We start from the raw sequence: 14,253 nt of genomic DNA on the forward strand, positions 1-14,253 counted from the left end.
CATATCTTTAAAGCTCAAATTCCTTTTTCCTTATTTTGCATAGTTATATTACTACCGACTATCATTATCTTTTTTTTTTTTTTTTTTGAAAAACCATTGTTCATTGCTCTGTTTTTAACACGTTTTTGGAGCTTCTGTAGTTGTAGCCGTTACAGCTTATCTAAAACCGCGGTTAAGAATACCCCACAATAAGAAGCAATTAAAAAAGTGATTTAATTTATCTCCATCTTTCCCATTAATAACTTCCACATTTTCTCACATTCTCACTCCTCAAACCCAAACCCTTTCCCTCTTTTTTTGCACAAGAAAAAAAAAACTTGTTTCTTATTCGTTAGGGTTTTTGTTTTTGGGTTTAATCACATTCATTGGCCTCTCTGTTTCCCTCTGACAGAAGAGAAACAGACCAACTAGAGGCCAACAAGGGAAAAAACGTTTATTTATTTATTTTTATTTTCTTCTAAATTTTGATCCCTTATTTCATTGTTTTTCTGTTGTGTTTTTATTCCATATTCTCCACCTATTCATCGTGGCTTCGTGGGATTGAAAAAGTTGCTAAATTTTCGGTCATTCTTAAAATCCCACTTTCAAATCAAAAACCGTTCCTTCCTCTCTCTATAACAAAAAGTTTTAATTTTTTGTATACCCAACACAGACCCATTTTGTTTTTGCGTTTGCTTGTATCTTGCAATGGAAAAAAATTGGATTTTGAGAGTGGTGTTAATGGTGGGGTTAATGGGTCTGTATGTGGAAGGACTTGGTGTGAATTGGGGAACTCAAGCAACACACCAGTTACCCCCTGAAACTGTGGTTCAGATGTTGAAGGATAATGGGATTCAAAAAGTGAAACTTTTTGATGCTGATGATAATACAATGAGTGCTTTGGCTGGTAGTGGAATTGAAGTTATGGTTGCTATCCCAAATAATCAGCTTGCTGTTATGAATGATTATAAGCGTGCTCAACAATGGGTTAAGAAGAATGTTACTCGTTATAACTTCCATGGTGGAGTTAATATCAAGTGAGTTTTTTTCCATCTTTTTTATTAGTGTCAGTTAATTGATTTAATTTTTATGTTATTATTGATTATTGATCTGTATTTGATGTTGAAGTCCTTGATTTATTGGCGAAGTTGTGTTTGATTTGTTGTTTTTATTTTGTTTTTTGGTTTGGACTATTAGATTTTTGGTTATGGTAAAAGGTGAATCATTGAGGTTTTTTGTGTTCATTTACTATTGAATGTAGGAATTGGCTACAATACAAGGGAGGGCAATAATAGTGTTCATAATAATAATGATTTTGTATTTTACTTGATAATGAGTTTTGGGAACAGACAAGGAAAAGTGTGTTAAGAATCTTTCAAAAGTGAGCTCAGAATTTGTCCTTGTATTGGGTGATTCCCTCAGAATTAGATTCTTTTATTGGTAGTGGTGCCACTGCCTAATTGTGTCCTTGTAGTAACTTTTTTCTTAGCTGAGGTGAAACGAATTTGTTCTGAGAATTACTTTACCATTCTAGGAGGTGATCCCTGCCCGTCTGTTTGGATTGGTGGTATACGATGGAATAGAGTCAGAATACTATTCCATTTCATCATATGCTGCCAATCCAAACATAACCTAGGGGAAAAGAATGGTATGAGATACTTTCCATTTTTTATATGCATATATCATTTCGTTGGAAAGAAATCTTCGTACGTTTATATGTGCGGGTCTGTGTTGGGGAGAAAATTGAGTAACTGATTGAGATTTAAGATAACAGGAAGTTTTGCATCAATTACAACTTGTTGCTTGTGTGGCTTGCAGTTCTTAAGTTAGATTTTGTTGACCATAAAGATAAAGAATCTTCTCATAGTTTCATGGGATTTATGGATTTTTTCTAAAGCTGCTTATTATAATTAATAAACACCACATCTTATGCTTTGATGAACAGATATTAGTATTGATTGTTTCAACTTCTCTTGAAATGCTAATTTTATCATTGTTAATTCTTAAGCAAAATATTCTAGGGAATAATTTGGAACGTAAGTTACGATATTTGTCGCGTGTCTGTTTTTTGTCATTGGATTGGTCAAACTCTCAAATGATGGTGTTGTAACTCTTCACAAATACATCATTGCCATCTTTAGTAGGAAGCATCAGTATTATACTATCAATGAAATGTATATGGTCGATGCACATATAATAACATATAGAATAACATTATTTCATTATCTTCTGATACCACTATTACCAAACGAAAAGTTCTGACCATAGGGTAAGCAAACATTATAGATGAGATGGTTAAATTCTGAGGATTGATTAGTTAAATCAGCTGTATCCATTTCACCAAGACTATTACATATCAATGAGAAGGTCTGGGCCATCTTAACATACATTAGACAGGAATTTACTATACATAAATTTTACACAATCCCTGATATTGAATAGCATTGTTTACACTTCACAATAAACATTTTACCATCAATTGGAGTTACTTAAAATAACCTACATGTGAGGGTTTTTTTCTTTGCTCTTTTGATAGAATTTTAGTGTCCGGAATCACACACATGAAGAAGTAATAAAATCCTGCCCAAACTGCATACATGTAATATTATAAATATCATAACCACAGGTCACATGTTATTATTATAGTAATTGATTGTCGTACTGATACATTTATTATACTCACAAAAATTAAAGAAATATGAATAGGTACAGTTAGATTTTTGCTAAGTAGACTTTACTTGTTTTCAGAATTCATAACTTTTGGCTTATTTAAAATTTGTTCTAATTTTTTTTTATAAGTGTAGCTTGACCTGAAAGTCATTAAAAGGTCTTTTTCACCTTAAGATCCGTTGAAAATTACATTAGGCTTACCACTATAAAAATCAATATGCTTATATTTAAATAAGTGTATCAGGAATTAAATAATGTACATTATTAGTGATATATATATATATACATAGAAATGGACCAGGACACCTTAAGCAAATAGTTAATTCTTAAGCAAAATATTCTAGGGAATAATTTGGAACGTAAGTTACGATATTTGTCGCGTGTCTGTTTTTTGTCATTGGATTGGTCAAACTCTCAAATGATGGTGTTGTAACTCTTCACAAATACATCATTGCCATCTTTAGTAGGAAGCATCAGTATTATACTATCAATGAAATGTATATTTTCTTTCCTTGCTTAAAATTGAAATATGTTCATTGTTTTCTCTTTTTGACCATTTTTCATGTGAATTTAAGCATTCTTTCTATATGTTTCACAGATATGTAGCAGTTGGGAATGAGCCCTTTTTGAAATCTTACAACAATTCATTCTTGAACATCACACTGCCTGCACTTCAGAACATTCAAAATGCCATTAATGAAGCCGGCCTTGGAGACACCGTAAAGGCTACCGTGCCCTTAAACGCCGACGTGTATCAGTCTCCGGAGGACAATCCTTTACCATCTGCAGGAACATTTCGGCCTGACATCAGCGGTCTTATGACTGAGATGGTGCAATTTCTCAACAAGAACAGCGCACCATTTACCGTAAACATATACCCCTTCTTAAGTCTTTACGGAAACGATGATTTTCCGTTTAACTACGCCTTCTTTGACGGGGTAGACGCTCCGATAATGGACAATGGAATTCAATATACCAATGTCTTCGATGCAAATTTTGATACATTGGTTTCTGCTCTCAAATCGGTCGGTTTTGGGGACACGCCCATTTTGGTAGGAGAAGTAGGATGGCCTACAGAAGGCGACAAGAACGCCAACGCAGGCAATGCATTAAGATTCTACAACGGCCTTCTTTCACGTCTCGCAGCAAACAAAGGAACACCTCGCCGTCCTGGATTCATCGAAGTTTATCTGTTCGGACTCATCGACGAGGACGCCAAAAGCATTGCGCCGGGGAACTTCGAGAGACACTGGGGAATATTTCGATACGACGGACAACCTAAGTTTCCAATGGATCTTACTGGTCAAGGTCAAAACAAATTTCTAATAGGTGCACAAAATGTGAAGTATCTTTCTCCAACATGGTGCATGGTTAACCCTGATGCCAAAGATCTTAGCAAACTAGCTGATAACCTTAATTTTGCTTGCGCTTATGGAGATTGCACTGCACTTGGTTATGGATCTTCTTGCAACAACCTTGATGCTATTGGAAATGCTTCTTATGCATTCAACATGTACTACCAGGTGCAAAATCAGAATCGTCAAGCATGCAATTTTCAAGGTTTAGCTAAGCTTACTACAGACAACATTTCAACACCTACTTGCAATTTTACCATTCAGATTGCTCCTTCTTCAGCATCTTCTTTGATGCCTTCATTTGCTGCTTTGTTGTTTGTTGCTCTTTTTATGATTCTCTTAGCTTAGTATTTTCTTTGTACATACATTAGAGAGAGATGCTGCTGTTATTTTTTATTTTTGGTTTCTTCATTTCTTGGAGATAGGTACACTCGATGATATTTAGTTTATTGATTTTTGATTTATTTAATAAAGAGTTTTTCAGATTCAGAGTACTTTATTTTGATAGTTTTAACTTCTGCTTTGTAGGCTTATGCTAGTTTATTTCACCGACATCTTACATTAAAAGTATATTAAATGTTTGAAATGACATTAACACAAAGATGACATGTATAATTAAATTCAATCAATTTAATTTTCATTGTTAATTTATAACTTACTCTCTCGATTTTTCACAAGAAATATAATTTATATTATAAACAGCTGCAATCCAAATAGTGTAGTGAAAATAACTTGTTCTCCCTCCCTCCATGTGATTCCTTATATTGAGGTGGGACCATTTGATTTAAATTGAGTAGAGAGATAAAGAGATTGAAGATATCCTTAAGAATTTATACATTTCATGAGTGCAGCAAATCACCCAGAGTACAAAATTTATTTCTCCGTGAGATAAAAATGAAGACTTGAAAAAAAAAATATTTTTCTTTTCATTCGGTTATGTTCATAAAATATTGCTTGACTTCAGTTACTAAAGAGACAGATACTCAGAAAATTTAAGAGTATTTCTTTAAGTGTTTTTTATTATTAGATTTTTAATTTAAAATACATTTAAAAAAAATAATGAATTTAAAAAAATCATAAGAAGTTGTCAACTAAGCAGTTGCTACTAGTTACTAAAAATATGGGAACGTGAGACTAGTTGTTAACACATGCAGTTGAGCAACATAAACGTGCTATTTTGTAAAAGCATGAAGAAAAAGAAAATAGTTGTCAACAATAAGTAGGAACATGGCAACGGGGTAATCTATTTAATAAATATTTGAATAGTAGACATAATGAAAACAAATAATTTAATAAAAAAATTAAAACAAATAATTACTTTTGACAAATATTTAGATAATAACTTTTGAAATATTAAATTATTACAACACATTTCAATATAAAAAGGGACATTTGGATGATGTTATTATCCATGTCCCACTACAAAAGCAACACACTATTACACGTTGCACCACCTCACCAAAGATTTTTAAAACCAGTAGCAGATTTACACACCTTGTTAGCTGTTTTTCCTCATAAAGGGATTCTTTGCATTTTCTTTGACTTTTATTACTAATTAGGCTCCATTTAACCATCTTTTTACTAATTTCAGATTCTTTACAGTTCTAAGACACGGTTATTCTGCTTCATTATCAAATATGCTTAACTATATTCCATTCCCAACTTTTTCCTTCTTTATAAGTTAAATTAAATACTCAAAATTAATAGTGGTATTAAATTTTGAGGTCTCAAACACAATAAAATATTTTCAATATTTATTTGTTATAATAATAAAATTTTATATAAAGAAAACAATTTTGTGGTATTAGTATTTGTTTTCACATGTAACTTTTGTATCTAAGGATTAGATCCAATCAGCCTCATAATCAGTGATTCCATCTTTGACTAAACTTAAGATTTCAAAATTTAAAATTTAAACTTTGTGGAGGGAATTTGAGTGACCTTGCTTTAGCATTAATAAATTAATCATCATTCGTTTGAATATGTATGGATGGACGTTATTTGAAATTTTATTAGCACAAGTCTCCAAGACGGTGTCCTCTTTGCTGCATTAGAATTAGGTGCATTGTGGCTGTATATGTATTTACACGATTTTGATAATCGGACTAAATTTTAATAACTCAAATTTAAAGATGAATTTGTGTTTTTTTTTATAAATAAATTATTGATATTTAAATCTAAGTTATTTGATCTTGATTTAGCGTTTGAAATTGTGTGACTGCGTGTGGTCACAACTCACAAGAGTTGTGACTGCACACAACTCAAGTCCCTCTTTGCTATAAGGATGATATGTGAGGGATTCAAATTAGCTCGAGTAATATAATCACATATATATGTAGTAACAAATCTCGACTATTGATTTTAGATTGAATGGTTCTTATACATATACACTACCTCAGGTTTAATTGACCTTAACTATTGATTTTAGATTGAATGATTTTTATTTTTGTATAACTAAACATACACGTAGAAAATTCATTTGTAACCTTGAGTTCAACTTAAACCATATAATTAATGCGGCTTTCAGAGTCAACAAACTTTTCGTACAAGTCTTTCAAATAAATAATTATCATTTACATATTAAATAATGTACTATCTCTAATTTTAAATATAAATAAAATTGAATTAAAAAAAACTAATATATTTAATAAAAATTAAATACATTAACTTTTATTATTCAATAATTTTTTATATTAATGTTAGAGAGCATCCAAAACAAGTTATCTGACTTTTGTCAGTTTTTTCTTTTTGAGGAGATCTTCTATCTTGTCCTCTTCGATTTATCATCCTTTGGATTCTTCTGGAAATTAGAGCCAGTTCGTCCTCCTCTTCCTCAGATAGAGGATACTCCGAGCTTTCCTTTTTCACGACCTCTTCCGTCTTCTTGAAGGATGAGCTTTCTGCTTGGCTTGTTTTTAGCGCAATCATTTTTCCTTTTCTGCTAGGTTTGTCAGCTAGCAACAACGGTTCATGAGCTCTTAGAGTACCAACTAGATCTTCCAACTTCATGTTGGTCAAGTCTCTTGCTTCTGTAATGGCAGTCACCATTGGCCTCCATTCTTTTGGTAAACTCCTTAGGATTTTTCTTATCCTTTCTTGAACGGAGTATACCTTTCCAAGAGATCTCAAGTTGTTTAATATGATTGTTAACCTTGAGAACATTTCATCAATGGTTTCCTCTTCCTTCATTTCGAATAGTTCGAAATCTCTTACTCCCATGTCAATTCTTGCTTCCTTCACGTGACTTGTTCCTTCATGATGGATCCTTAGAGTGTCCCAAAGCTCCTTAGCGCTTTTGCACTCTTCGACTCTATCATACTCTTCCCTGCACAAAGCACACGTTAGAAATAAATGAGCTTTAGAGTTTAGGAGTACCTTTGCATTTTCATCAGCTGTCCATTGTGCTTGAGGTTTCACATCGGAGGTTGCATCTGCGTTGTTGGTTCTTATGACATGATCTCCATTTTCCACCACCGACCACATATTGTTGTCTTGTGATATGAGAAATAGTCTCATTTTACCTTTCCAGTGGTAGTAATCTGTACCATCAAAGTAGGGGGGTCGGCTGGATGATCCTCCTTCAGGAATATACTTAGATGAATGACTTTAAAACATTGTTCTTGGGTGGACCTTCGTAGTTCCTTCTTTTACTAATTCCTTATAATTATCCTTTAGAATCTTTTTATAATTGTCTCATGGTCTTTTTTCCAGCTTGATAATTCTCCTCAAATGATACAAACTATTTATTTTTATGTTCATTTAATCTTTCGATTTTTTAATTTTTATCGAATTTTAATTTGTAATAATATAAAATATACTATCAAATCTAATTTTCAATAGTATATTTAAAAGTGAGAAACAAAACAAGCATATCAGCATTCGCCTACGCATATTCTCCTTTTTTGCGTAGAGTCAAATAAAACAAATGGAGTATAAAAAATTGACATTAGATAATTTAATTTTTGTTGTCAATTTTATATAATCTAAAACTGAAAGTGTAGAAAATGAGTTAGTCACGTGGATGTAGTTAATATTATCTTGTATATGGTAGTGCATGCCAACTGCCAAATTAAGAGCACACCCCTCCCACATGCCCATACTGACAGCATATGATACCAAATGGTACAAAATTCGCATAGTAGTTGTTATTTTAAACAAATATTCAAAGGTTTATATATGACCAGACGAAATTGGAAAGTTTGGAAATTTTAAAATAATGCAGCATCATATCATATGCCTTTGAATTTTGAGAGAATTAATCTATTGCCAAAAATAAAAAATAATTACTACCATATGAAAGTGCAATGCACATGTTACATGTTATGTAGATTGAAGATGGGAGAAAGAGAAAATGAAAGAGGATATTAATTAATTAATGAAAGCACTAACAAGTCACCTAAATAGTATGATCTCTGTTTGGAAAGAGTAATTTTCCCCCTAAAAATTAGAACTTAAATTTGATTTACATTAAAAATGTATAAAGTACTGGAAGTGACTCAGTCATGAGTAGGAATGGAAGAAGACATATTCCTCATCTCCATGACTTTCTTATGTGAATTGGAATGTAAATAGCTAACAAAAGTTGGACTCTTAGCTGGTCTATACTCTGGTAACAACCTACCAGATTTGTACCTTACACCACATGCATTGCATAATGTCTTTGGACCTAATGGTCCTGCTCTCCATTGTGGGGTCCTTTGTGACAAACAATGTGTGCACCTTCTTGTTGGAATTGAACTATTTTCACTTTCATTTTCATTTTCATTTTCATTCTTAAAAACAATATCATCCTCTATTTTTTCTTCCTTTTTCACAACAATTTCCTTTTCCACTACATTTTTCTCACCCTTTGGAACTATTAGTTCACTGTCAGCTAACCAATAAGCTTGTTTCAGAAGTGGAGGGTCACAACCAATTAGTTCATTTTTTGGGTTTAAGGTGTTTGACCAAATGCTTAAAGGGTTTTTGTTTGTTCTTGGAGCTGAAAGTCTCTTCCTTTTGCTCCTTGCTTTCCCTGGAATTGTGAAATTTTGTAAAGGTGACTCATTTTGGTTTTGTCTCTTCATTGTGTTTGAAGGTTTTGTTGAGATTGTTGTTGTTGTTGTTGTTGTGGTGTTTTGAACATTAGAAGGTAATAACACACAACTTTGAGGGCTTGAAAAACAGTCTTCCACAAACACTGAAAGCCATTCCATTCCAACATCCACTTCCTATATAAATGTTTAGTCAAAAAAATGCAAATTTTTTACTTACAACATTAAAAAAGACTCCTGATTAATGATCATTTTTATGCCGTCTCAACCTCTCAAGTAAGGTTTAAACTCTAAAATTAAGTACAAGATTAAACTAAGGATTACAATATACAAAGTTATAAACACTTCAATAAACCAAGTACATAATATTAAAGTTATAAACTTGGTAAAAAGATATAGGATATGTTTGATTTTGCGGCCAAAATCACGGTGAACTACAATAATTTTATAAAAAAACTTTGCAGAATTAGGGTGATTTTGGCGCTACCACCATAAAATCAAACATAGTCATAGTTAGCCCAAAAAGAAAAGGAATTACTTTCTCAAACCAATAAAGAAAAATCTTAAGTTAGAACTTAGAACAAGCAAAGAAGCATGAAGGACTAGTGAATTTAGCTAGAATAGTAGTAAAAGAAGTTGAAAAGAAGAAACAAATAAGAAAAGGGTAAACTAAAACAAGGTAACATTAAAGTGAAAAAACTAACCATGTTCTGTGTAGAAAAGAGGTCATCAAGGCTAGTTGAGAAGGTAGAAAGAACCTTCTCTTGTTTGCAGTCATCAGAAACTGATACATTTTGGCACACGTCCATTTTCATAAGGTTCAAAAACTTTAGAAGAGTGTATAAATTTGAACACAACAAGAGAGGGGAAATTGGTAGAGAGAAAGATAAAAAGAAAGCCAAAATTGGTTACAACTCAACCCTTGTTTCAGTTCTTCACCCTTTATTATGGTCCTTGGTTTTTTGTCGGCAGATTAATACAGGATAAAAAGAAAAAGAAAAAGAAAAAGAAAAATTAATTCAAATTTTTATTTATTTATCAAATAGTGATAAAAGCAAACATCACTGTCCCATGCAGACATAGACCAATCACTTTCTCTCATGTTACATTAATTAACCTTTTGCTTACCCCAAAACGTCATTTATTTTTTTTATATCATACTTATAAATTTAAATGTTTTTCCTCTTAAGTTATTTCCTTGCTTTTTTATTCCTTTGGCATTTATTAACAAATTAAAGTATTCTTTTTTCACTAGTAATTTTTTCTTTTTTTTGGAAATTTTTCTTTGTTTTGAGGGTAAAAATGAGATATTGTTTGTTAGAGTAGTTTTGCAGAGAGGTCCCCGCTTTCACTTTTTGCTTTGAAAATTTATCAAAAAAGATGCATTGGGAGAGTCCAAGAAGGCAGAGCACAGAGTACTGATTCTGCCACTTTTTGCAGTTACAGATTCATTAAAAATGTTTACCATTCAGATTCTTCCAAAATCTTTTTACTTTTGGCAAGTTTGTGTGAGTGATTTCAATTGTGGTCCTAAATTAAGGGTGCATTGCAATTTTAGTCTAATGCACTTTCATTTATTTGTACATAAACTTGTTTTTTTAGCATAATAATCTTAACTGTATACTAGCTGGTATTGTCAAAGTGTAACACTATTTTTTGTTACATTCGTAGGCGAAAATATGTAAGAAACATAATGATGTTGGTTTTAACGTAAGAACTTGAAATGTAAATAACATTACTTGTGTTAATATTTTAATATGTGATACTCAATTAGAAAACTTTGGAGATAGAGTCACAAGCAATCTGTTTGTAGTAGTTAATTTTCAGTTAATTAAATGTAACTACTTTTGTTTGTTGCTCATAAATTATAAACAACTTGTATATAAGTCAAAACAAGCAATGTTGATTAGAAGAACAAAAAAAGAAAGTCTACAGTTTTGCATAGTGTAGAAAACTGACAGCAAAAAATAGAAAACATTGTAATCATATCATTCATTATAAGTGATAATTCGAAGTCGGATCTAATCTCCTAGACGTATAAGTTCATCTCTGAACTAGGTTAACAATTGTGTGTATTTATTTTAGCTATGCAAGTCTTAATTTTGTTTCTGCTGAAACCAAGAACGTCTTTAGGTGAAAACTGATTCGTTTTACTGAAACCAAAAATATTATTGAGTGAATATTGATCATTCTTCGTTTTACTAAAACCAAGAATGTTCTTGGGTGGAATCTCAACAATTTCTATTTTACTGAAACAAAGAACGTTATTGGGATAGTAACTGATCAATCTCAGTTTCATTTACTTTGATCTTAACTGAGAAAAATTTAACAACAACTTGATTGCAAGAGTGATTTCTGACAAAGAAAAAATGTTGAAACTATCTTCCAATTTGACCAAATTAACAACATTATGAATTGCTTTTATCATTGTTATATTGAATTATTATATGTCTATTTTTTCAATTCAATTTGCAGTAGATTAAACTTCAAATGGTAGGAAAATACAATGTAAAAGTGAAATATACCTTAGTTGATGATATATGTTACCTATTAGATAGTATTTTGATTTTTGTATATTTAGTATTTATATTATTATTTTTAGATGAGATGATACAATTATCACCATAAATTCAGAAATACTTGCAATGTCTTATGTTCAAATCTGAAACATGTTCAACCTAACAATATTGATAATATATCAGTTGAACTACAATTTACGAAAAAAATTAATTACAATATCTGTATGATGTACTTTATATATAATGGTTCTAAAATTGTTAATGTAACCAACTACAATTAATTTTAATTGACTAGTTACAATCTTAGACAATATCAAATTAATTATAACAAATCTAAAAGTATCTCAAGATTGTCTGCCTAAAAAATGTATAAAAATTGTCTCAATTTCTCTTAAATGATATAAATTGACTTCTCAAGAACTGGTATTGTTTGTGTTGAAAAAAACTCTGTTGTTACCAAAAGAAATGCTACCACATATAGCTGCAATTTTCAAGTGTTACATAAAATTATACTTAAAAACTGTCTTCAGAAGTAGATAAAAAAAATTAAAGGTTTCTATTTTACATTTTCAAATTTTTATACCACCTAGCTCATATCATATGTATATATGTTAACCCCACCTTCAATATGGCTTATGATTAATTGCTTGACGACCAAAAATGAAAATCCACCAGCAATATAAATGTACATGATGAATCTTATGATGGGTCCGGAAGTTGGATGAGTATTTAATGAAAATGAGTGATATAGAAAGATGCATCTTGAAACAAGGTTGAAAGACTAAACAACAAACAACATGACATGTATGAATAAATTTACCTTTAATATTTTTTTTCTTTCAAATTACATTCAAATAAGTTTTTTTTTCTTTTCAACTAAGTCTTTTATGTGGCATCATATTTATAATGTTAATTTTTATGTCAACTAATAATTAATGAAAAATGACATTTATGCAAACAGATAATAATATAAAGGTTAATGTTACAAAGAAATATTATTTAAAAGACTTAGTTGAGAAAAAAAATATAAAAATTGGATCAAACATAAATGATTAAAAGTGAAATTCTATCTAATTTTTTTTTATCCTTATAGAATGGAGGATGTTTGATTTTTAATTAATGTAATTTTTTTATTTCTCTAAAATTTGAGATTGCTTATAAACTAAACAGATTTTGATTTTGAATATTTTTACAAAATAATTAATTTTTTTACATTTTAAAAATCGGAAGATTCATTCTACAAATTAATACAAAATAAAAGATTAAAAATATAATTATGCCGAATAATAATTTCAGAAATGGATAAAAACAAAAAGAAAAAATTAATATATTATAGCTGGAGATCAAAATTAAAATTGTTTTATACTACTATACATTTCAACCCATTCATAGGCCTCACTTCTATGACTTGCACATGGCTAATGGTCTCATCCAAAATCTTTCCATCATGTGTTTAGATTCAATTTTTGAACAAGTAACCACTTGAAAATTTTCCACTCGAGTTACCGCCAAGTACTTTGAAAATGAAGCATGAACCAACACATGATGCATGTCTTCAAACTACATTTATAGGTATGCTGTAAGGTGACCACTTATGCTTTGACTAACAAAACCTCTAAGTTCATGTCTATGATTGCCTCTTGGAAGAAAAAAGGACAAATTTGTCAACAAAAGTTGGTCTAATTGATTAAGGATTTTACTCATATCCTTCATATAATAGTGTATGTGAGAATCTTGTTGTGAATAATATATTAGTATGTCTTATGGTATTGAAATCATAATGAGACTTTTCTTACTCTAATAACTCCATAGTATTCGATTCAACTAAACTTTACTCTGTCAATATCTCACAATTTGAATATTTTACAAAGATTAAAAAGATGACAAATAAAATAAAGAGAGTAATAATTTATTAACTTAATCTATTATATATATATATATTTAAAATAGAGTCTTTCACTCTCTTGGTGCCACCTCATACTAATTTCTCTATGTGTACAAACATTTTTTACATCAACCAAAAAGATGATGCGTACGTTTTCATAGAGAGTTTCCTCTACTTAATTGCTAAATAGATTTTCTCATCTTTTAATCTCTAATTTTTTTTGTCTTCGACAAAATTTTAAATAAGATATATTAGAATTTTAATTTATAATATTCAAACTATTATTAACATTAATAGACTAATCATAGTCATTAATATTTTGATTTCCAAACCGAAATTCAAAATTCATAACAATTCGGTTACAAATTATTAATTGTTATATATATTTAAAGCATATTATCCACTCTCTTGCTGTCATCTCATACTAATTTCTCTACATGTGTAAATATTTTTCACGTCAGTCAAAAAACTTATGTCTACGTTTTCATAAGGAGTTTCCTCTACTTAGTTTTTAAATAGATTTTCTCATCTTTTAATTTTTAATCTCTAATTTTTTTTGTTCGACAAAATTTTAAATCAGATATATTAGGATTTTCATTTACAAATATTCAAACTATTATTAATATTAATAGAGTAATCATAGTCATTAACATTTTGATTTCAAAGCTGAAATTCAAAATTTATAACAATTCGGTTATAAAATATTAATTGTCAAACTATTATAAGTATACATAAAATACAAATAATTGCAAATAAATTACTTCAATTTCATGTCAATTAACACTATAAAATAATAAATTAAATTAAATTTT

The 14,253-nt window shown here is 30.3% G+C and overlaps 2 protein-coding genes across 2 annotated transcripts; one reads left to right on the forward strand and one right to left on the reverse strand.

Annotated features, from left to right (window-relative positions):
• Positions 1 to 225: 225 nt before the first annotated feature.
• On the forward strand, positions 226 to 4,498 carry LOC101503370 (glucan endo-1,3-beta-glucosidase 8-like). The gene is made up of 2 exons (XM_004493090.4): positions 226 to 1,016; positions 3,248 to 4,498. Exons 1-2 carry the CDS (start codon positions 688 to 690, stop codon positions 4,350 to 4,352), a joined length of 1,434 nt encoding a protein of 477 aa, XP_004493147.1. The 5' UTR covers positions 226 to 687; the 3' UTR covers positions 4,353 to 4,498.
• Positions 4,499 to 8,349: 3,851 nt separating this feature from the next.
• On the reverse strand, positions 8,350 to 9,988 carry LOC101503040 (GATA transcription factor 9-like). The gene is made up of 2 exons (XM_004493089.4): positions 9,742 to 9,988; positions 8,350 to 9,214 (listed from the first exon to the last, which is right to left on the reverse strand). The coding sequence occupies exons 1-2, from the start codon at positions 9,850 to 9,852 to the stop codon at positions 8,501 to 8,503; spliced, it is 825 nt and encodes a 274-aa protein (XP_004493146.1). The 5' UTR covers positions 9,853 to 9,988; the 3' UTR covers positions 8,350 to 8,500.
• Between the last annotated feature and the right edge of the window lie 4,265 nt (positions 9,989 to 14,253).

The sequence above is a fragment of the Cicer arietinum genome, chromosome 3 (genome assembly GCF_000331145.2).
Source record: "Cicer arietinum cultivar CDC Frontier isolate Library 1 chromosome 3, Cicar.CDCFrontier_v2.0, whole genome shotgun sequence".
Taxonomy (NCBI): Eukaryota; Viridiplantae; Streptophyta; class Magnoliopsida; order Fabales; family Fabaceae; genus Cicer; species Cicer arietinum.

Coding starts and splice junctions, on each gene's coding strand:
- LOC101503370 (XM_004493090.4), top strand. CDS start 688: ATGGAAAAAAATTGGATTTTGAGAGTGGTGTTAATGGTGGGGTTAATG. Junction 1,017..3,247: donor CATGGTGGAGTTAATATCAA/GTGAGTTTTTTT, acceptor TATGTTTCACAG/ATATGTAGCAGTTGGGAATG.
- LOC101503040 (XM_004493089.4), bottom strand. CDS start 9,852: ATGAAAATGGACGTGTGCCAAAATGTATCAGTTTCTGATGACTGCAAA. Junction 9,215..9,741: donor TCTTTTCTACACAGAACATG/GTTAGTTTTTTC, acceptor ACATTTATATAG/GAAGTGGATGTTGGAATGGA.